This window comes from Mustelus asterias, chromosome 19, assembly GCF_964213995.1.
Source record: "Mustelus asterias chromosome 19, sMusAst1.hap1.1, whole genome shotgun sequence".
Lineage (NCBI taxonomy): Eukaryota > Metazoa > Chordata > Chondrichthyes > Carcharhiniformes > Triakidae > Mustelus > Mustelus asterias.
In genome coordinates this window covers 10,319,899-10,344,031 of record NC_135819.1, presented here as the reverse complement: position 1 = coordinate 10,344,031, position 24,133 = coordinate 10,319,899, and the positions used below count along the sequence as shown (strand labels likewise).

The 24,133-nt window shown below is 50.6% G+C and overlaps 1 protein-coding gene across 1 annotated transcript; it reads right to left on the bottom strand.

Moving 5' to 3' along the window:
- Positions 1-226: 226 nt before the first annotated feature.
- Positions 227-23,960, bottom strand: pin1 (peptidylprolyl cis/trans isomerase, NIMA-interacting 1). Its single transcript, XM_078235038.1, has 4 exons — positions 23,676-23,960; positions 9,185-9,385; positions 5,736-5,846; positions 227-1,387 (listed from the first exon to the last, which is right to left on the bottom strand). Exons 1-4 carry the CDS (start codon positions 23,836-23,838, stop codon positions 1,278-1,280), a joined length of 585 nt encoding a protein of 194 aa, XP_078091164.1. The 5' UTR covers positions 23,839-23,960; the 3' UTR covers positions 227-1,277.
- Positions 23,961-24,133: the final 173 nt, after the last annotated feature.

Below are 24,133 nucleotides of genomic sequence, written 5' to 3'. Positions count from 1 at the left end.
ACCGGAGCACCCGGAGGAAACCCACGCAGACACGGGGAGCACGTGCAGACTCCGCACAGACAGTGACCCAAGCCGGGAATTGAACACGGGTCCCTGGCGCTGTGAGGCAGCAGTGCTAACCACTGTGCCGCCCTTTCCATTGCCCTGCTAAAACGTAACACGGGGTTGACCAAAGAAGAAAAAGACAAACAACTGGTTCAAGCAACAGACTGCAAATCCAGAGACGTGTTGTGGAGAATCTCTTTAATATTTTGACTTGAAGCCAGACAAATAATAACCTTACATTTCCTGTAACCTCAATTTCTTTTTTGTTTTGCAATCAAGTGCACCCTCAGTGCACTTTCAACTGTTGAAAGAGAGAAAAATAAAAGGATACACAAACACACCAGTCGGATAGGTCCTTGAGCAACATAAAAAGAACAAAGTTATTCAGCATTTTCTCTTACCGGTAGCTCTGATCTTGACAGTTATGTCTCAAGTTTGTGTTTCCAAACAGCACACCGTGGAACAGTCGGTGGGGAAAAATGCATTTACACTGACAGCCGCTGTCAAAAAACAAAAAAAAAGCCACCAGAAAATGGTCCCGAACCCGCAGCTTTTTGCCATGAATCAAAGAGTTCAGCAGCCAGAGATTAGGGTCATCTAAAACATTCCCTACATGCTGAGGGCTTACGCGTTTTTCCTCTGAGGGACACTGCCATTAACTACAAACCAATTTGTCGAATGAAAAATGCTATTGTCACCGTTAAGAGATTAAACAGTTATACACGACCAATCAGCTTTTGTATTAGTGTAATCGGATAACAATTCAAGCAATGCTGAATGAAGGTTCGAATGATAATCTCTCCCGCAGTTTCTCTGCGCTGGGAAAATAAACATCAACTTTTGTCGAAATTAAGCCTGCGTTACTTCAATAAAACTCAAACAGTCTCTTTTAACACAATGCATAGCCGCAGAAGCGCTACAACAGTGTAAAAGCGAACACAGCTCGGACACGCACTAACCCGCATCCTCATCTTACACACTAAACCGACTTTTTGGGTCGCTGTACAGAGGCAGCGCCATCTTAAAACATTGGGCTTGTATAACGGAGATCAGTTCTTTTTCCCTTGGTCTATAGTGCCCTGCAAGCGTGCTGGACAATGGCCCGAAGACAAAATTATCAAATACTGGGGAGTACAAGGTATTTATTAGGGTGTGAAGTGGGTGGTTTCCATGAGGGTCTTCAGTAGTGGCTGGGTTATTCACTTCGCAAAGACAAACCAACACGAGGCACTTTAAGCGGTACGGAGGATGATGTGAATACCAGAATCTGTAAATACCGGGTTACTCATCTCTCCGATTTTCAGCGAGTAGGTGGCTTCTTCAAATGGCCTCTGCATTTGGCCTGGAAGGAAAGGCAACAAAATAAAATGAATGCGTTAGAGAAAACATACCCATTCCAGGCGTTGGGGCTTCTTTCTGTTCAAAACCAAATGCAGCAAGGTTTACGATCTGCAGGAACGCCCTCACCAGTGAGAGATATCTCATGCCTTCTCTCAGACACAGACCATATTGACCAGAGACGCTTGTTTAAGAGGCCAGAAATAGAAGGGCACAGACATCTCGGAGAGTTCTGGGCTTTGGAAGAGGTCACAGAGATAGAGCGGGCAGGGGTTGAGGGGGGAGGAGGCCATGGGGGAAGGGTGGGTTTGGGATGGGGAGATTTGGAAACAAGGAAAAGATTTTTTTTTTAAATCAAGGTGTTGCTTAACCAGGACCCATGTACAAGAAAGCACAAGGGCAGCACGGTGGCACAGTGGTTAGCACTGCTGCCTCATAGCGCCAGGGACCCGAGTTCGATTCCCAGCTCGGGTCACTGTCTGTGTGGAGTTTGCACGTTCTCCCTGTGTCTGCATGGATTTCCTCCGGGTGCTCCGGTTTCTTCCCACAGTCCAAAGATGTGTGGGTTTTGGTGGTTTGGACATGCTAAATTGTCCCTTAGTGTCCAAAGATGTGCAGGTTATGTGGATTGGCCATGTGTATGTGGGGTTACAGGGATAGGACAGGGGAGGGGGCCTGGGTAAAATACTCTGTCAGAGAGTCGGTGCAAGCTCAATGGGCCGAATGGCCTCCTCCTGCACTGCAAGGATTTTATGACATGTGAATAAAGACACAAGCAGAGTTTGGACAATTTCGTGTTTAGAAGTGGGAGACAAAGCGAATGCTGAAACAGTCTGGACTTCAAGTCGAAAGGTTGCAAAGGCATGGATGAGGGTCTCAACAGCTGTTGGGTGGGGGGGGGGGGAGAGGAGCGGGTAAGATGTTATTACAGAGCTGGAAATAGGCAGTCTGAAGTGTTGCTATGGAAATGTGGTGGAGGCTTATCTCACGGTGACATATGACACCGAGGTTGTGAACAGTCGGCTCAAACCCAGTGAGACGGGGACGGAGTTGACGGTGAGGAAACGCGGCGACCAGAGACAGTGGCTTCGTACTTTCTCGTATGTAACGAGGTAATGGCCACCACTGGACGTCAAACAGGCAGTTTGATAATTGAATGGCAGGAGGGAGTAGTCAGGGTGCTGAGGTTTTACCAACACTGGTGAGGAATACCAAGTTTCCAAGTTGTTCCCACGATGATCCAATAGTTACAGCCAGGCAGTGGGGGCGGGATTCAGAGCAGTGCAGGAGAGCGTGTGTTTGGGGGGTGGGGGGGGGAGAGAGAGAGAGGAGGCTGATAAACGCAAAATACTGCGAATGCTGGAATCTGAAACAAAAATAGAAAATGCTGGAAAATCTCAGCGAGTCTGACAGCATCTGTGGAAAGAGAAGAGAGCCAACGTTTCGAGTCTGGATGATCCTTTGTCAGAGCTGTAGGAAATTGTTCCAAAGCATGATTGACTGGGGTCTAAACTAACCCTGTGGGGGCAAGAATGATTGTGCATCCACCTACCACTCTGGGGAAGCAGGCCTCTCATTTTTGCCTGCGGAAACAGCATCTACTGCACTACAAAACGAAATAAATCCAAAACCGTGCACAGTTTCGGCCCCCTTATTTGGGGAAAGATGTAGTGACATTGGAGGCAGTTCAGAGGAGGTTCACTAGATTGATTCCAGAGATGAGGGGTTTGTCGTATGAAGAGAGATTGAACAGTTTAGGCCGATACTCTCTGGAATTTAGAAGAATGAGGGGAGATCAAATTGAGGGATACAAGATGATAAAAGGTTATGGATAAAGTAGACGTGGAGCGGATGCTTCCTCTTGTGGGACATTCTAGGACGAGAGGTCACAGTCTCAGGATAAGGGGCAACAAATTTAAAACAGAGTTGAGGAGAAACTACTTCTCCCAAAGGGTTGTGAATCTGTGGAATTCGCTGCCCCAAAGTGCGGTGGGTGCTGGGACAGTGAGTAAATTTGAGGAGGAGTTAGACAGATTTTTAATTGGGAATGGGTTGAAGGGTTATGGGGAGAAGGCAGGAAAATGGGGATGAGGAGCATATCAGCCATGATCGAATGGCGGAGCGGACCCGATGGGCCGAATGGCCTCATTCTGCTCCTATATCTTATGATGTGGAGACGCCGGCGTTGGACTGGGGTGGGCACAGTAAGAAGTCTCACAACACCAGTGGCTCCTTCATCAGGCGAGAGGCTCACCTGATGAAGGGGCAGCGCTCCGAAAGCTCGTGATACCAAATAAACCCGTTGGACTTTAACCTGGGGTTGTGAGACTTCTTCCTATATCTTAATGAACTTGTGAACAATGGATGCAAGCGTTCTGGGGTGTCCGAAGGACGAGAAAGGCACAAGTTTGCTCGTGTGTTCCTTTACTGAGCGATATATTGGAGGAGAGTGACAATGGAAACCGTTGCTGGAATCAGACCCCGAACAAGGGGAACAAAACCAGCAGCGAGCGAGAAAGTGGTCACCCAATACATCGAGATTAAATAACCCATTGATTCCACGCCATTTTAATCAAGACCAGGGAAACCGGCCACACCAACTTCCTTGTTCTGGCGCTACTTGTTTATTAAGGATAAGACAGCAGGCAGTTTAATAGAAATTCAATGATGCATAATGCAATCACCACATGTCACATTTCAAGTATTGGAAACCACAAGGGGTTCTGACTATTAATGACAGGAGGCTGGTGGCTGCTAACCACATGCAATCCAATTTGGGGGAAAAGAAAAAGATATTATTGAATCAGAATCTACCGTTACTGGATTATTGCAGTCGTCACACTGGCAGAATACGGAGCACTTCTTAAATTTTATTTATTAGTGTCACAAGTAGACTTGCATTAACACCGCAATGAAGTTACTGTGAAAGTCCCCTAGTCGCCACACTCCGGCGTCAGTTCGGGTACACTGAGGGAGAATTTAGCACAGCCAATGTGCACCCTAACCAGCATGTCTTTCGGACTGTGGGAGGAAGCCGGAGCACCCGGAGGAAACCCACGCAGACACGGGGAGAACGTGCAGACTCCACACAGACACTGAGAGTGTATGAGGACAGATTGACGAGGTTAGGATTGTTTTCGCAGGTGTTCATTAATTCATAAGATATAGGAGCAGAATTAGGCCATTCGGCCCATCACGTCCGCTCTGCCATTCGATCATGGCTGATTTGATTTGATTCATTATTGTCACATGTATTAACATACAGTAAAAAGTATTGTTTCTTGCGCACTATACAGACAAAGCATGCCGTTCACAGAGAATGAAAGGTGAAAGTGCAGAATGTAGTGTTACAGTCATAGCTTGGGTGCAGAGAAAGATCAACTTAATGCAAGGTAGGTCCATTCAAAAGTCTGACAGCAGCAGGGAAGAAGCTGTTCTTGAGTCGGTTGGTACGTGACCTCAGACTTTTGTATCTTTTTCCCGAAGGAAGAAGGTGGAAGAAAGAATGTCCGGGGTGCGTAGGGTCCTTAATTATGCTGGCTGCTTTGCCAAGTCAGCAGGAAGTGTAGACAGAGTCAATGGATGGGAGGCTGGTTTGCGTGATGGATTGGGCTACATTCACGACCTTTTGTAATTCCTTATGGTCTTGAGCAGAGCAGGAGCCATACCAGGCTGTGATACAACGAGAAAGAATGCTTTCTATGGTGCATCTGTAAAAGTTGGTGAGAGTCGTAGCTGACATGCCAAATTTCCTTAGTCTTCTGATATCTGAACTGAAATGGGGATGAGGAGCATGAGTTCAGTCGAAATGAGGGGGGATCTCATAGAGACCTATCAAATTCTAACAGGACTAGACAGGGTAGACGCAGGGAGGATGTTCCTGATGGTGGGAGTGTCCAGAACCAGGGGTCACAGTCTGAGGATTCGGGGTAGACCATTTAGGACGGAGGTGAGGAGACATTTCTTCACCCAAAGAGTGGTGAGCCTGTGGAATTCATTACCACAGGAAGTAGTTGGTGCCGAAACATTGAATGTATTCAAGAGGCGGCTGGGTATAGCACTTGGGACGAATGGGATCAAAGGTTATGGGGAGAAAGCAGGATTAGGCTATTGAGTTGGATGATCAGTCATGACGGTGATGAATGGCGAAGCAGGCTCAAAGGGCCGAATGGCCTCCTCCTGCTCCTATCTTCCATGTTTCTATGACCCAAGCTGGGAATTGAACCTGGGTCCCTAGCGCTGTGAGACAACAGTGCTACCCACTGTGCCACCCACTGGCGTCTGTTCAATGTTATAGTTCAAAAATAACAACGCAGGTTGGTTAAAATCAGTGATAACAGATCACATCTTACCTTTGCCAAAATAACCCAGGTCTCCCCCTTCTTTTGCAGAGCTGCAATCACTATATTTGGATGCTAAGTGTTCGAACGTCGCATCTCCAGATTTGATCATTTGGATATATTCTGAACAAAGATAGAAGGTTAACAGAATTGGCTCGCACACACATCCATTCTATTTTCAAACCAAAATAATGCTTCTGCACCCGTTGTGAGCACAAGGGCAACCTTGAAACAAAATCCTTTTTCCTACTCCACTCCTGAACAGGCCAAAGGTCAGTTAAACGCCCTTTTCGAGTTATTAGGGCGAGGGAAAGAACCATAGAATCCCTAGAGTGCAGAAGGAGGCCATTCGGCCCATCGAGTCTGTACTGAGCACAATCCCACTCAGGCCCTATTCCCGTAACCCCACGCATTTATCCTGCTCATCCCCCTGATACCAGGGTCAATTTCACATGGCTAATCAATCAACCTAACCCGCATATCTTTCGGACTGTGGGAGGACACTGGAGCACCCGGAGGGAACCCATGCAGACACGGGGAGATGGTGCAGACTCCACACAGACAGCGACCCAAGCCGGGAATCGAACCCAGGTCCCTGGCGCTGTGAGGCAGCAGTGGAAACCACTGTGCCACCCTGGTTACATTTTGACCTGTAGACAACTTTTATCCCAAAGTATCATGAGGGGGTGCATCATAAAAAAAGATTGAAAAATACAAATATTAAAGCAAATGTGTGATTTCAAGAAGAAATTAGATATAGCTGTTGGGGCTAAAGGGATATGGGGGTGGGGGGTGGGGGAGGCGGAATCAGGATATTGAATTTGATGATCAGTCATGATCATAATGAATGGCGGAGCAGGCTCGAAGGGCCTACTCCTAGTTTCTATCTGGAAGGCACTCAAGATTGCAGGAGTAGACCAGACAACTCATAGGGAAAGATGGACAAGTAGACTTGATGATTATTTCACACTGTATCCCCACCTCTACTCTCAAGTTGCAGTTACCGCGGTTTGTTCTAAACTGAGGCCCACCATCAATAGTAAACTCATGGGCAGTACTGTTTAAGTTACACTGGAAGTAATACTGATGCTAGCGAGAAAGGACAGTAAATCCCTATTTTAAGTGTCCCCTTTTAAAGTGGTTTTGTTTTAAAGGGTCACTGCATACCCGTAACTCCACATACTTGCTGTACAGATGCTCTAAACTTTATGTTTCAAATTTCTTTGCTTCTTGAACAGCACATGCCTGAGGAATTCCAGGGAACTTCTGTTTTTAAAATAATTATTTGCTATACGATGGTACTGCTCTGTACTGTACGCCCTACTGTGATTGTGGAACAGATTTGTTAATTGGCGTTTTAGAAAGGTCTCTGCTCGGATGAAGCCTTGAAGGCAAGACTGCAATTTCTAAGTCACTTACTGTACTGTATTCAGACTGCATTTTCTTTTTGAAGTTTACTTATTAGTCACAAGTAAGGCTTACATTAACACTGCAATGAAGTTACTGTGAAATTCCCCTAGTCGTCACACTCCGGCGCCTGTTCGGGTCAATGCACCCTAACCGGCACGTCTTTCAGACTGTGGGAGGAAACCGGAGCACCCGGAGGAAACCCACGCAGACACGGGGAGGATGTGCAGACTCCACACAGACAGCGACCCAAGCTAGGAATTGAACCCGGGTCCCCAGCGCTGTGAGGCAGCAGTGCTAACCACGGTGGCACCGTGCCGCCCATACGGTAAAATACCGTAAATACCGGTGAAGTGCCATACGGTATTTCAATTTTTTACATTATTTTTCTGGGCAAAAGCTGTCCTCAGGAACTCTGGCTTTATTATCAATTTTCTACGGAAAACGAAGCTTCACTTAAAAGTGGCAATTTTCAGGAACAGTGTTATGAATCATAGAATCCTTACAGTACAGAGGAGGCCATTCGGCCCATTGAGTCTGTACCGACCACAATCCCACCCAGGCCCTATTCCCATAACCCTCATTTACCCTGCTAACCCCCTAACACGAGGGTTAATTTAGCACGGCCAATCAACCTAACCCGCACATCTTTGGACTGTGGGAGGAAACCCATGCAGACACGGGGAGAACGTACAAACTCTGCACAGACAGTGACCCAAGCCAGGAATTGAACCCGGGTCCCTGGCGCTGTGAGGCAGCAGTGCTAACCACTGTGCCGCTATGCGAGGACTCCCTAAAAGTATTTGATTTTTGGTGTGCAGCAAATCATTAATGCAGATTAACAATGCTCAGAGGGAGTTTGATAATACAATTTTTAACTTCTAAAGAATAGTTACAGTCATTATTATTGGTACAAATGTGTGTGTGAAGACTTTAGTGGAGGCACAGATCTCCAAGTGATTCTTCATTTGATTAACGGCACTTCTGTATTTGTTCACACCTTACCACATCCCCAACACCTACCACATAGAATCCCTACAGTGCAGAAGGAGGCCATTTGGCCCGTTGAGTCTGCACCGACTCTCCGAGAGAGGATTCCACCCAGGCCTTTTTCCCATAACTGCACGCATTTACCCCGCTAGTCAACCTAACCTGCACATCTTTGGATACTGAAGGGCAATTTAGCATGGCCAATCCACCTAACCTGCACATCTTTGGATACTAAGGGAGAATTTAGCATGGCCAACCCACCTAACCTACACATCTTTGGACATTAAGGGGCAATTTAGCATGGCCAATCCACCTAACTACACATCTTTGGATACTAAGGGGCAATTTAACATGGCCAATCCACCTAACCTACACATCTTTGGACACCAAGGGGCAATTTAGCATGGCCAATCCACCTAACCTACACATCTTTGGACACTAAGGGGCAATTTAGCATGGCCAATCCACCTAACTACACATCTTTGGACACTAAGGGGCAATTTAGCATGGCCAATCCACCCAACCTGCACATCCACTAAGGGCAATTTAGCATGGCCAATCCACCTAACCTGCACATCTTTAAACACTAAGCAGCAATTTAATAATCAACAATAGTTTTGTGGTCACCATTACGGAGACCAGCTTTATATTCCAGATTTTATTAATTGAATTCAAATTCCACCAGTTGGCGTGGTGGGATTTGAACTCTTGCCCCCAATGCATTCGCCTGGGCTCTGGATTACTAGGCCAGTCACATCACCGCTGCAGCACCACTGGCACAACTATCCCCCTTTGTTGGAAAGCCATTATAGAAATATAGACCTGCTGAACCAAATGTAACTTTGAGGTTACATTTCTGTCCTTGTACTCACGACTAAAGACTATCTTTGGTCATAACTCAGGCATAATCTCTCTTCTCAATTGGTGTCTGACCTGCGTAGTTCCAGTAATCTGTATAAGCTACTTTTGCTTCTTTCCCATCCACCTTAACCGAGGAAGTGTCAACGGTACAGAACACACACACGTGTGTTTGCGGTGAGGTTGCGTGCTTGCCATCAGCTTACCGTTTAACGTCTCTAGCGCCTCCTCTTTGCTGCGTGTGATCTCTTCCTGTCTCCAGGAAGAGGGACGGCGTGACTGGTTGTGCTTCACCAGCAGGTGGGAACAGCGAACTTTGTCAGGTTCAACAGAATTGTAACTCCCGCCTGCTTTCGGACGTTCCCACTGACTCCGATTCGTTATATGATTGAAGAAGTAAATACGACCTACAGGAGAGAAACCAACTGGAGTCAGAAACGTTAATGTATAGAAAGGGTCGAGAGCTTCAAGCTTTTAGGTGTGAAGATCACCAACAACATGTCCTGGTCCCCCCGTGCCGACGCTACGGTTAAGAAAGCCCGCCAACGCCTCTACTTTTTCAGGAGGCTAAGGAAATTTGGCATGTCCACTACGACTCTCACCAACTTTTACAGATGCACCATAGAAAGCATTCTTTCTGGTTGTATCACAGCTTGGTATGGCTCCTGCTCTGACCAAGACCACAAGAAACTACAAAGGGTTGTAAACGTAGCCCAGTCCATCACGCAAACCAGATTCCCATCCTTTGACTCTGTCTACACTTCCCACTGCCTCGGCAAAGCAGCCAGCATAATTAAGGACCCCCACGCACCCCGGACATTCTCTCTTCCACCTTCTTCCGTTGGGAAAAAGATACAAAAGTCTGAGGACATGTTCCAACTGACTCAAGAACAGCTCCTTCCCTGCTGCTGTCAGACTTTCAGATGGACCTACCATATATTAAACTGTTCACTCTCTACACTCTAGCTACTCTCTCCTTTCCTTCTCCTCTATGTACTCTATGAATAGTATGCTTTGTCAGTATAGTGCACAAGAAACAATATTTTTCACTGTATCCCAAAGATGTGACAATAATAAATCAAATCCTATCATCTCCTAATTGATTTTAAAATATATGTAAAAATTTAAAACAACAGAAACTATATATTTATTATTACAAAAAGCTTGAAGAAAAATTGAATTTTATGGATTAAGAACACAATCAACAACAGATCCATAGTCCACTTTAAAGTTTATTTATTAGTGTCACAAGTAGGCTTACATTAAAACTGCAATGAAGTTACTGTGAAAATCCCCTAGTCGCCACACTCCGGTGCCTGTTCGGGTAACACTGAGGGAGAATTCAGCACGGCCATTGCACCCTAACCAGCACGTCTTTCAGACTGTGGGAGGAAACCAGAGCACCCGGAGGAAACCCACGCAGACACGGGGAGAACGTGCAGAGAGGAATCCATCGAGTCTGCACTGACTCTCCCACAGAGAATCTTACCCAGTCCCCCCATCCTCTCCCTGCAACCCCACAAATTTACCATGGCCCAATCCACCTAACCTGCACATCTTTGGACACTAAGGGGCAATTTAGCATGGCCAATCCACCTAACCTGCACATCTTTGGACACTAAGGGGCAATTTAGCATGGCCAATCCACCTGACCTGCACATCTTTGGAGTGCAGGAGGAAACTCACGCAGACACGAGAACGTGCAGACTCCGCACAGACATTGACCCAAACCGGGAATCGAACCTGTTGTAGCATCGGAGGAGATGAATATGATGCTCATAAGAATAAAATACAAATTAAATGCGACTGCTGTTGACAATCACAGCAGTACTATTTTGAAATGCGCTTTTTGTCATTGCTTTTTAACCAAATGGCGCCTATTTAAGCTGGTTTTCCTCGAGTGGTGTTGGAAGTCAGTTGTTGATTTGAGTGCGTCACTCTCCTAAGTGGACAGTGCAGCCTCTTTGCAGTTGATCTGTACACTTAGTCCTGGCAAGCAACACTTGTGCAGACAAGACTCCCACTTTTGACCAATGTTCAAGCTCAAAATATTGCCATCCTGACCTGAGTAAAGGAGGGATTCCAGAACAGATCAGTCCCAATTCATAAGGAACTCTGTGGTCTGCTGCTCTAATATGTTGGACCATATTTTCGCCCCTATTATTTACATTTAACAATTCCAATTATTAGGTCATTCCCATTTCAACCGCTAAAAAGCTGTGAACTAAGAGGCTGGTGCCATTTTTAATATTGCAGTACGGTAGCACAGTGGTTAGCACTGCTGCCTCACAGCGCCAGGGACCTGGGTTCGATTCCCAGCCCGGGTCACTGTCTGTGTGGAGTTTGAACGTTCTCCCCATGTCCGCGTGGGTTTCCTCCGGGTGCTCCGGTTTCCTCCCACACTCCAAAAGACGTGTTTGTTAGGTGCATTGGCCGTGCTAAATCCTCCCTCAGTGTTACCCGAACAGGCGCTGGAGTGTGGCGACTAGGGGATTTTCACAGTAACTTCATTGCGGTGTTAATGTAAGCTTACTTGTGACAATAATAAATATGGCCAAAGCATTAAGATTTTACAGAGGAAGGCACCTCTATTCATAGAATCATAGAATGCCTGCAGTGCAGAAGGAGGCCATTCGGCCCATCGAGCCTGCTCCAATAACAATCCCACCCAGGCCTATCCCCATAACCCCATGTATTTACCTTGCTAATCCCCCTGGCACTAAGGATCAATTTAGCATGGCCAATCAATCTAACTTGAACATCTGTAGAACGTGGGAGGAAACCGGAGCACTCGGAGGAAACCCACGCAGACACGGGCAGAACGTGCAGTCCCCACACAGAGAGTGACCGGAGGCCAGAATCGAACCCGGATCCCTGGCGCTGTGGGGCAGCCCTGCTAACCACTGTGCCACCGTGCCAAAGAAACCTTTTTGCCTTTCTGCGCACCAGCCTGCAAGTAAAGAGATGATGCTATGGCTTGAACCTAATCAAGCCAAGTGTTATTCAGCTGGGCTTTGTTTGCCGAAGTTGTTTACAGGCGGAACTTTCTGGAACATCACTGCAGGAAGCAGAGTGAAGTGAGAGGGCGGTGATTAAATGTGACGATCAGACTGAACATCGGAAGGAAGCACACATCCAGGCTGGCATGCCATGCTCAGCAACCCCCACTTGGCTATACCACCTTACAGGCCGGAGCTAATAGGGACGGACCCTGCAAGGTTGACCCTCACAAAGCTTTTCACTGCGAGCTCTTGTTCAGGTGCTTTACTGAATGAAAATCAGATTTCTGACAAAGTTACTGTTTGGGAACAGATGGTGTCAAGTTAAACACGGTATGCGTTACACTGATTTTCTCTCGCCATTGCATAATTTTAAATTTGAATTAGCTAAGTGTCAACACTACAACCTGCCATCATATGGTGTTTTCCAACAACCTTTGGCCTGTTTTCAGTGCGTATTCCCGACAATATAATGGAAATTTTCTTGGTCTGCAGCCGGTTCCCCGCGAATTTTAGTTTGCCGATCCTTCCAGCTTACTTCTCAATTAATTGTGCAAGTAAAAATGTGTTAAGAGTGACAAAGATATGCAGGTTAGAGTGGATTGGCCGTGCTAAATTGCCCCTTAGTATCCAAAGATGTGTAGGTTAGGTGGATTGGCCCTTAATATCCAAAGATGTGTAGGTTAGGTGGATTGGCCATGCTAAATTGCCCCTTAGTATCCAAAGATGTGTAGGTTAGGTGGATTGGCCCTTAGTATCCAAAGATGTGTAGGTTAGGTGGATTGGCCATGCTAAATTGCCCCTTAGTATCCAAAGATGTGTAAGTTAGGTGGATTGGCTGTGCTAAATTGCCCCTTAGTATCCAAAGATGTGTTGGTTAGGGGGATTGGCCATGCTAAATTGCCCCTTAGTGTCCAAAGATGTGCAGGTTAGGCGGATTGGCCATAATAAATACGTGGGGTTGCGGGGAAAGGGCCTGGGTGGGATGCTCTGTCGGACAGTTGGTACAGACGCCATGAGCAGAATGGCCTCCTTCTGCACTGCGGGGATTCTATGATTCTAAATAACCTCCTACTCCTAACCTCCTACTGGGCGGCACTGCTGCCTCAGTGCCAGGGACCCGGGTTCGATTCCCGGCTTGGGTCTGTGCGGAGTCTGCACGTTCTCCCCGTGTCTGCGTGGGTTTCCTCCGTGAGCTCTGGTTTCCTCCCACAGTCCGAAAGACGTGCTGGTTAGGGTGCATTGGCCGTGCTAAATTCTCCCTCAGTGTTACCCGAACAGGCGCCGGAGTGTGGCGACTAGGGGATTTTCACAGTAACTTCATTGCGGTGTTAATGTAAGCCTACTTGTGACACTAATAAAATAAACTTTAAACTACTTTGCATCACAATTGGTTTTGTAATTTTTATTTACTCATTCATGGGATGCGAGTGTCCCAGATTGGGCCATCATTTGTTGCCTGTCACTAATTGCCCTTGAGGAGTAAGTGGTGAAGCAGCACAAACCAAATTTGGGGTGGGGGTGAATTAGCTGCAGGATTTCACTAAGGGGATTTACACAATTCCTCCTTTTTAATGAATGCTACACATTCATTAAATACATTCATTGATATTATTAAACTAGAAAGAGTGCAGAAAAGATTTACTAGGATGCTACCGGGACTTGATGGTTTGAGTTGCAAGGAGAGGCTGGATAGACTGGGACGTTTTTCTCTGGAGCGTAGGAGGCTGAGGGGTGATCTTATAGAGGTCTATAAAATAATGAGGGGCACAGATCAGCTAGATAGTCAACATCTTTTCCCAAAGGTAGGGGAGTCTAAAACTAGAGGGCATAGGTTTAAGGTGAGAGGGGAGAGATACAAAAGTGTCCAGAGGGGAAATGTTTTCACACAGAGGGTGGTGAGTGTCTTGAACAAGCTGCCAGAGAGATAGTAGTAGAGGCGGGTACAATTTTATCTTTTAAAAAGCATTTAGATAGTTACATGGGCACGATGGGTATAGAGGGATATGGGCCAAGTGCGGGCAATTGGGATTAGCTTAGGGGTTTTATTTTTAAAAAGGGGCGGCATGGACAAGTTGGGCCAAAGGGCCTGTTTCCATGCTGTAAACCTCTATGACTCTACACTGTGCTAGGTTTCGAATTACTCCAAATGCACAGGAAGGCAACCTGGCACCAAATGGACACTTTCGGGTAAAAGGCACGAGGCAGGAAATGGTAAAAAGCTAGAAAAGACAAGGGAACTGAAATTCACATGACAGGGGTCTATATACTGATGAGTATGATTAAATTTTTCATTATGCACTTTATCATGCAACCTGTAACAACCCAGGACAGTCTTAGAGGACAGGTTATCAACATATCAAAGTGTTTCTGTCCAAAGTCGTATAAAACGCACCAGGCAATATGCTTACATTTCAAAACAAATTGTACAGTCCTCACAGAATCATAGGACCACTACAGTGCAGGAGGCCATTCGGCCCATTGAGTCTGCACCGACCACAATCCCACCCAGGCTCTATCCTCATAACCCCACATATTTACCCTGCTAATCCCCCTGACACTAAGGGGCAATATAGCATGGTCGTTCCACCTAACCTGCACATCTTTGGCCACTAAGGGGCAATATAGTGTGGCCAATCCACCTAACCTGCACATCTTTGGACTGTGGGGGGAAACCGAAGCACCCGGAGGAAACCCACGCAGACATGGGGAGAAGGTACAGACTCCGCACAGACAGTGCCCCAAGCTGGAATCGAACCCGGGTCCCTGGCGCTGTGAGGCAACAGTGTTAACCACCGGGGCACCCCAGCTATCACCACCCAGGTTTATTTTAAAAAAGCACAATAATAAACACCTTATCGTAATCATACAAAACATATACTCGGCAGCAAGGGTGGCACGGTGGTTAGCATTGCTGCCTCACAGCTCCAGGGACCCGGGTTTGATTCCCATCTTGGGTCACTGTCTGTGTGGAGTCTGCACATTCTCCCCCGTGTCTGCGTGGGTTTCCTCCGGGTGCTCCGGTTTCCTCCCACACTCCAGGTTAGGTGGTGAAGTGGGGAAATAAGACTAGTGACAATTTTTTAAAATCAGTACACATTAAGGCGCTGACAGAATTAACAGCATTCGGGTTAAACGATTTGAATATAAACTAACAAGAGACAAATTACACGAGATGCAGCAATTGATTCAAATAATTATAAAAGTGTTGATATTTTAAAATGTATTATAATTAATTTGAAAGAATATTGTCCACTTTGTTTAAAAAGGCATTCTTACCACAGAGCATCCTGGTAAAGGTCAGTAAGGCAAGGTCATATTTCGAGAGAATATTTGTACCTTGGAAATATGCAAGTTTTATCAGCTAAAGTTCCAGATGGAAGAACAGTTAGAACACTTCATCATAATCGATGAATAGGGTTAATTCACTGCTTTAGACGAGATGGACTGGTGCCCAGATGTGGCGTCACATGACTGTCTGGTTAGCTAGTGAACCGTAAGGCAACCCGTGAGAACGGAATTTGAACTCTGGGCTAAGCATCACACAGGCTTCTAGGCAACCAAGGGTGTGAGGAGTCAGCCAAAAACAGGAGCTAGCTTCCGGATTTCACGGACTAATAAAATGGTACGGCCAAAGTATTTGACAGGCATTATCGTTGGATTTGTGTATCTTGAAGATGATTGGCTTAAAGTTATTGTAAAAATGGAAATGATTGATAAGAAAAATCTATAATTGATCAGATTTTTTGAATGTATCGTTAGAATCATCGGAGAGGTTCTGTCGCTCTATGCCAGAGCCACTCAACCGGTCTCCTGGCGGCCGCTGGTTTAATAAAGTTACGTCTTTATACAGAAAACGCCAACTTCGTGAGTCATGTATTGTCCAAATTTACTTTAGTGGTCACCTCGGTTATCCCACCAACAGGTGGATTGGACATGGTTATTTGCCCCTTAGTGCCCCAAGAAGTGTAGGTTAGATGGATTAGCCCATGGTAAATATGTGGGTTATGGGAATAAGATGGGGAAAGGGCCTGGGTAAGATACTCTGTCAGAGTCAGTGCAGACTCGAGGGGCCGACTGGCCTCTCTCCATACTGTAGAGATCCTATGATTTTATGAAAAGGCTTGCCTGCCCATCCTTCATTTATCGTTGTCACAGGAGTTAAAATCATTATGAAAGTTTGAAGCCAAGTTAAGATTCTGATGTGTTAACAGAAAATCCTGGAACACACTTGGGTCACACCTCTGTCTGTGCGCGTGTGTATGTGAATCCTCAGAAGAATTATTATTTCAAGGACTGGAAAGTACTATTGCATTGGCCGTGCTAAATTCTCCCTCAGTGTACCCGAACAGGCGCCGGAGTGAGGCGACTGGGGGATTTTCACAGTAACTTCACTGCTGTGTTAATGTAAGCCTACTTGTGACACTGATAAATAAACTACCATTCAGCAAAATCAACAATAACTCTCACATTCTTTTAGTCTAAAATGGGGCACCCTCACAAAGTAAACTAGGCACCATGAGTTATGGTATATGTATTTAGTAAGGTCACTTAATCTGGAATAATTTTGTGGACTGCAGGAACTTCTGACACCTATCCTCATTTGGATATTAGAATAAAAGCAAGGAGTGTACAGTGGATGAGCTGGATAAGTTACAGTCACAGTCAGTCCCGTGTGTTCCAGCGATGATTCCTGGTCTGTACAGTTAACTGGTCTGAATGTGGCAGTGGGGGAGGCTAAATTCAGCCTCAGGAATCCCAGGTACAGGAGGTGAAGGTGTGCTCCTTCCATTCTGAATTACTATTCAGTGACACCCACTGGAAAAGGCAGACAGGTGAGCTTCAGGTAAAGGCAGGATTGGTCAAAGCTGCGACGCCTCACAGATCAAACATTTCACATCAGTTTACAAATCATACAAGTGGTAAGTAAGGTTGCCATTGGACCATAAGAAATAGGAGCAGAATTAGGCCACTCGGCCCATCGAGTCTGCTCCGCCATTCGATCGTGGCTGATGTTTCTTAATCTCATTCTCCTACCTTTTCCCCTTATTGATCAAGAGCCTATCTATCTCTATCTTCAATACACTCAATGACCCGGCCTCCACAGCCTTCTGTGGCAATGAATCCCCACAGATTCACCACCCTCTGGCTGAAGAAATTCCTCCTCATCTCGGTTCTAAAGGGTCGGTCCCTCTACTCTAAGGTTGTGCCCTCGGATCCCAGTCTCTCCCACTAATCGAGTTGCGGCAAAGGTGGATTAGTTGTCTTTTAAGGGTGGGCAACAGACCAGTAAATGAAAATCAGTTTCAGCTCATATCAATTAGAACATTGAGTCTCACTGGAGAGCGGGGCATGGTAGCGCCAATTGGACAAGGAGATTTGGCCTGACTCAACATCAGGTTGTTAAACAGAATTACGGTGGTACAGTGGCTAGCACTGCTGCCTCACAGCACCAGGGACCTGGGTTCGATTCCCGGCTTGGGTCAGTCCGTGCGGACTCTGCACATTCTCCCCGTGTCTGCGTGGGATTTGCTCCGGTTTCCTCCCACAGTCTGAAAGGTGTGTAGGTTAGGTGGATTGGCCTTGCTAAATTACCCCTTAGTGTCCAAAGACGTGTAGGTTAGGTGGATTGGCCATGGTAACACTGATTCATTCTCGTCATTGGGCAAGGGGAGAGAACCTGGGTGGGATGCTCTGTCGGACAGTCAGTGCAGACTCGATGGGCAGAATGGCTTCCTTCTGCACTGGGAGGATTCTATGATTCTAAATAACCTCCTACTCCTAACCGCCTACTGGGCGGCACGGTGGCACAGTGGTTAGCACGGCTGCCTCACAGCGCCAGAGACCCAGGTTCGATTCCCAGCTTGGGTCACTGTCTGTGCAGAGTCTGCACGTTCTCCCCATGTCTGCGTGGGTTTCCTCCGGGTGCTCCGGTTTCCTTCCACAGTCCGAAAGATGTACCGGGTTAGCTGTGCTAAATTCTCCTTCGGTGTACCCGAACAGGCACCGGAGTGTGGCGACTCGGGGATTTTCACAGTAACTTCATTGCAGCGTTAATGTAAGCCTACCTGTGACACTGGTAAATAGATTTTAAACGTTAAACAATGACCAAACCTCCTTACTCATCAGTATCAGACAAAGCCAGTTCTCCCAAGAATGCAAGGTAGTCAAATTGGTGATAAAACCTGCTCGTGGGCGACCCTCCGTCTGACAACAAATACATTCTCATTTAAAGCACAAGACTCTGAGCAGTCACCATTGCACGTGACTGTTGAGTGGGTGCTTGGAGCATGGAATCAGTTCGACTTGTTCCCTGTTATCATGGCAACCGCAAAGCTTAAAAACATAAACAAGAGAAAACTGCAACGACAGAAATCTGGGTGGGAATTAAATGAAATGAACTAAACACCACAGGGCTGTCATCAGTGACAGAACTGGAGCAGAGAAAGCCAAGGGAAGATTTAATACAGGTTTAAAACTCAAAGATTTTCAGGCTGTTGCCACGAGTTGAGGAATCAGTAACTCGGAGTACACGAAAACAGAAAATACTGGAAAATCTCAACGGGTCTGACAGCTTCTGTGGAGAGAGAGTAACTAAAAGCGATCAATTTATAACACACCAAAAATATGGAGAAATAGTAGGAGACGAAAGATGTGCGGGTTAGGTGGATTGGCCGTGCTAAAATTGACCCTAGTGTCAGGGGGTTTAGCAGGGTAAATATGTGGGGTTACGGGAATAGGGCCTGGGTGGGATTGTGGTCGGTGCAGACTCGATGGGCCGAATGGCCTCCTTCTGCATTGTAGGAATTCTATGATTCTATGACTACTGTGTAAAGTGAAGGCATTCGGCATGCTTGGTTTCATTGGTCAGAACATTGAATACAGGAGTTGGGACGTCTTGTTGAAGTTGTACAAGTTGTAAGGCCACACTTGGAATACTGTGTACAGTTCTGGTCACCCTATTTTAGAAACGATATTAAACTAGAAAGAGTGCAGAAAAGATTTACTAGGATACTACCGGGACTTGATGCTTTGAGTTATAAGGAGAGGCTGGATAGACTGGGACTTTTTTTCCCTAGAGCGTAGGAGACTGAGGGGTGATCTTACAGAGGTCTATAAAATAATGAGGGGCATAGATCAGCAAGATAGTCAACATCTTTTCCCAAAAGGTAGGGGAGTCTAAAACTAGAGGGCATAGGTTTAAGGTGAGAGGAGAGAGATACAAAAGTGTCCAGAGGGACAATTTTTTCACACAGAGGGTGGTGAGTGTCTGGAACGAGCTGCCAGAGGTAGTAGTAGAGGCGGGTACAATTGTTTTTTGAAAAGCATTTAGACAGTTACATGGGTAAGATGGGTATAGAGAGATATGGGCCAAACGTGGGCAATTGGGATTAGCTTAGTGGTTAAAAAAGGGCAGCATGGACAAATTGGTCCGAAGGACCTGTTTCCATGCTGTAAACATTTTTGACACGAGACGACATTTCCTTACACAGAAAATAATTGACTTAAAATGCTAGTTTCCTCGAGCTAAGTTTTCAGAGCCCATGTGGCAGGATCGGCGATACATCCAGCTTTAAGAAGCTGAGGTTAGAGGGAAGGAAGTCAGTTTCTGTGAAGACTGGTTGCCCATGCCCCAGTCACTGCCTACGGGGTATCATAGCGTCCATGTTGCAAATCTTGCATGTATCTTGTACTTTGCACTTTTGGTCTCCTTACACAAGAAAGGATAGACTTGCGGGAGCACAGCAAAGGTTCACCAGACTGATTCTGGGATGGCAGGGTTGTCATACGAGGAGAGATTGGGGTGACTGGGCCTGTATTCACTGGAATTCAGAAGAATGAGAGGGGATCTAATTGAAATGCATAAAGTTCTGACAGGACTAAACAGATTAGACACAAGGATGTTGTTTCCTCTGGCTGGGTCGGTCTAGAACAAGGGGTCACAGTCTCAGGATACAGGGTAAGCCATTTAAGATTGAGATGAGGAGAAACTTATTCACTTAAGAGGTGAACCACATTCTCTATCACAGAAGGCTGTGGAGGCCAAGTCACTGAATATATTTAAGAAGGAAATAGATAGACTTCTAAACTCTAAAGGTACCAAGGGGTATAGGGAGAAAGCGGGAGTATGGCACTGAGATAGAGGATCAGCCATGATCATAATGAATAGTGAAGCAGGCTCAAAGAGCTGAATGGCCAACTCCAGCTTCTATTTTCTGTTTTCATAACAGGGCAAGTAATCCAGGGGAGGTGGGAAGGCGGCAGCAGCAGCAGGGGAAGGGGCAGTGTGGTTTGAGAGGGCAGGGGTGGCAACAGGGGACGGTGGGGCTGGGGGAGAGGGTTAGAGGGAGATGGAAGGGTTGTTTGGGTTGGGTTGTGGGGGAGGGGGAAGAGGGTTTGAGTTGAGGGGAGACAGGAGTAGGTTTGGAGGGCTAGATTTGACAGTTGGAATTGGGGGTGGTGAGGGGATGGATAAAAGAGGTTAGGGTCGGCAGGGTGGGGGGGGGGCTATGGTTTATGGGAGAAGTTGCTGGGGGGTGGGGGGTTAGGGTTGGAACAGGTTAGGGCTGTGGGGACAGGGATGGTGAGTTTGGTCGGGGGGAGTGAATGGTTAAGGCCATGGAGGGTTAGGGGCTCAGGGAAATCTGGGGGTAGGTGGGATGGTGTTGCCTGTGGAGGGGGATTCGTATCATCTGGGGAGGGGGCCCAGGGTCATCAGAAGGGGGGCCGAGGGTCATCAGAGGAGAGGGGCCTCAGATGACTCGGGTCGTGGGGGGAGATGGTCATCCGAGGAGTGAGAGGCTAAGGCCTTTGGCAGGAGGGGGCTAGGATCATCAGAGGAGTGAGGGTCCAGGGTTGTTTGGGGGGGGGGGGGGGGGTGCAGGGTCGTCGGGAGGGCCCTCTCATCGGGGTGGGGTGGGGGGCAGGGTCATCAGGGGGAAGGGGGGGCCAGGGTCACCGGGTGGGGAGGGGCCAGGGTCGTCGGTGGGGCAGCATTCTCCAGGGGGGGCAGCATCGTCGGCAGGGGGGGGGCGGTGCGCCAGGGTCGTCGTCAGGGGGCGTGCCAGGGTCAGAGGGGTCACAGGGGGAGGGGGCGTTAGGGTCATCGGGGGGGCCAGGGTCATCGGGGCGGGGGGCGGCGCCAGGGTCGTTGGGGGGGGGGGGGGCAGGGTCGTCGGGGAGGGGGGGGCAGGGTCGTCGGGGGAGGGAGGGGGGCAGGGTCATCGGGGGGGGCAGGGTCGTCAGGGAGGGGGAGGGACTCAGGGTCGTCGTGGGGGGGATGGGGGGGGCAGGGTCATCAGGGAGAGGGGGGCCCCCAGGGTCGTTGAGGAGGGGACCAGGGTCGTCGGGGTGAGGGGGGGCCAGGGTCGTCGGGGTGAGGGGGGCCAGGGTCGTCGGGGAGAGGGGGGCCAGGGTCGTCGGGGAGAGGGGGGGCCAGGGTCGTCGGAGAGAGGGGGGGCCAGGGTCGTCGGGGAGAGGGGGGGCCAGGGTCGTCGGGGAGAGGGGGGCCAGGGTCGTCGGGGTGAGGGGGGCCAGGGTCGTCGGAGAGAGGGGGGGCCAGGGTCGTCAGGGAAAGGGGGGCCAGGGTCGTCGGAGAGAGGGGGGCCAGGGTCGTCGGAGAGAGGGGGGGCCAGGGTCGTCGGGGAGAGGGGGGGGCCAGGGTCGTCGGGGAGAGGGGGGGCCAGGGTCGTCGGGGAGAGGGGGGGCCAGGGTCGTCGGGGAGAGGGGGGGCCAGGGTCGTCGGGGAGAGAGGGGGCCAGGGTCGTCGGGGAGAGGGGGGGCCAGGGTCGTCGGGGAGAGGGGGGGCCAGGGTCGTCGGGGAGAGGGGGGGCCAGGGTCGTCGGGGAGAGGGGGGGCCAGGGTCGTCGGGGAGAGGGGGGGCCAGGGTCGTCGGGGAGAGGGGGGGCCAGGGTCGTCGGGGAGAAGGGGGGCCAGGGTCGTCGGGGAGAGGGGGGGCCAGGGTCGTCGGGGAGAGGGGGGGCCAGGGTCGTCGGGGAGAGGGGGGGCCAGGGTCGTCGGGGAGCCAGGGTCGTCGGGGAGAGGGGGGTCCAGGGTCGTCGGGGAGAGGGGGGCCAGGGTCGTCGGGGAGAGGGGGGGCCAGGGTCGTCGGGGAGAGGGGGGCCAGGGTCGTCGGGGAGAGGGGGGGCCAGGGTCGTCGGGGAGAGGGGGGGGCCAGGGTCGTCGGGGAGAGGGGGGGCCAGGGTCGTCGGGGAGAGGGGGGGCCAGGGTCGTCGGGGAGAGGGGGGGCCAGGGTCGTCGGGGAGAGGGGGGGCCAGGGTCGTCGGGGAGAGGGGGGGCCAGGGTCGTCGGGAGAGGGGGGCCAGGGTCGTCGGGGAGAGGGGGGGCCAGGGTCGTCGGGGAGAGGGGGGGCCAGGGTCGTCGGGGAGAGGGGGGGCCAGGGTCGTCGGGGAGAGGGGGGCCAGGGTCGTCGGGGAGAGGGGGGGCCAGGGTCGCCGGGGAGAGGGGGGGCCAGGGTCGTCGGGGAGAGGGGGGGCCAGGGTCGTCGGGGAGAGGGGGGCTCAGGGTCGTCGGGGAGGGGCCAGGGTCGTCAGGGAGGGGCGGGCACCAGGGTCGTCGGGGAGGCGTCAGGGTCGTCGGGGAGGGGGCCAGGGTCATCGGGGAGGGGGGGGGCCAGGGTCGTCAGGGGGGGGGGCCAGGGTCGTCGGGGAGGGGGGGGGCCAGGGTCGTCGGGGAGGGGGGGGGCCAGGGTCGTCGGGGAGGGGGGGGCCAGGGTCGTCGGGGGGGGGGGCAGGGTCGTCAGGGGGGCAGGTCGTCGGGGGGGGCAGGGTCGTCAGGGGGGGGCAGGGTCGTCGGGGGGGGGGCAGGGTCGTCGGGGGGGGGGGCAGGGTCGTCGGGGGGGGGCAGGGTCGTCGGGGGGGGGGGGCAGGGTCGTCGGGGGGGGGGGGGCAGGGTCGTCGGGGGGGGGGGCAGGGTCGTCGGGGGGGGGGGGCAGGGTCGTCGGGGGGCGGTCTGGGGGTTCGTGGGGGCAGGGTCGTCGGGGGGGGGGGGGCAGGGTCGTCGGGGGGGGGGCAGGGTCGTCGGGGGGGGGGGGCAGGGTCGTCGGGGGGGGGGCAGGGTCGTCGGGGGGGGGGGGCAGGGTCGTCGGGGGGGGGGGCAGGGTCGTCGGGGGGGGGGGCAGGGTCGTCGGGGGGGGGGGCAGGGTCGTCGGGGGGGGGGGCAGGGTCGTCGGGGGGGGGGGGCAGGGTCGTCGGGGGGGGGGGGGCAGGGTCGTCGGGGGGGGGGGGGCAGGGTCGTCGGGGGGGGGGGGGGCAGGGTCGTCGGGGGGGGGGGGGCAGGGTCGTCGGGGGGGGGGGGGCAGGGTCGTCGGGGAGGGGCTCAGGGTCATCCGGATGGTGGGGCAGGGCTCAGGGTCATTGGGGAAGGGGGGGCGAGGGTCATCAGAGGAAGGGGGTCAATTGGGGGGGTTGGGGTCAATTGGGGGGGGTTTGGGGGTCAATGGGGGGAGGGTTGGGGGTCAATTGGGGCGGGGGTTGGGGGTCAATGGCGGTGGGATCTGTTGACTGCCGGGCTGAGGCCGAGCCCGGGCTGTGGGTAATTTAGCAGCGGGGCCTCATCAGCCCGGGCCTGGGGCCCACCCCCAGCCCCGCTCACTGCGCAGTGATTATTTATATTTACCGGGTGTATTCAGGGGGCTGTGTGTTTTATTTGCAATGATTTTTTTTTCCCCCTCCATTACCTGACTTGCGGCTCATCCGCTTCTCCCAGCCGGACGGCAGGGGCTCCTCCTCGGCCATGGTCTCTGTCGAATGAGCCGAGGCGGGCGGAGGGGGACAACCTAACCTGCTTGTGCGCGGCGGGCTGCGAGGAGAGCCCGCCTTCCCGAGATCTCCAGCTCCCATTGGCCGAGCCGCCCGTCAACCACCTCTGCCGCCCAGAGTGTGCCATTCCCCATTGGTCAGAATTGATGTCAGTCAAGGTACCTGGCCGCCCCCTCCCCTCCGTGCAACCTAACCCAGTGCCTGGAACTGCCCGCCCCCTGGGGGGCGGGGTGTCGAATCTATTGGACAGTGCACACGTCAATCAATATGCCTTGATGCTATTGGGTGGATTGCACATTAATCCCGCCTACCGCCCGATCCCATTGATTGGAAGAGCTGTCAGTTAGGTAACCGGGTCCCGCCCCCCTCGGCCCAC

What these genes read in the sequence shown, in the direction of transcription:
- pin1 (XM_078235038.1), bottom strand. Translation starts at nt 23,838, where the DNA reads ATGGGAGCTGGAGATCTCGGGAAGGCGGGCTCTCCTCGCAGCCCGCCG. An exon ending in GCGGATGAGCCGCAAGTCAG is followed by an intron (nt 9,386 to 23,675) that starts GTAATGGAGGGG and finishes TCTCTCCTGTAG; the next exon opens with GTCGTATTTACTTCTTCAAT. An exon ending in GGCGCTAGAGACGTTAAACG is followed by an intron (nt 5,847 to 9,184) that starts GTAAGCTGATGG and finishes ATCTTTGTTCAG; the next exon opens with AATATATCCAAATGATCAAA.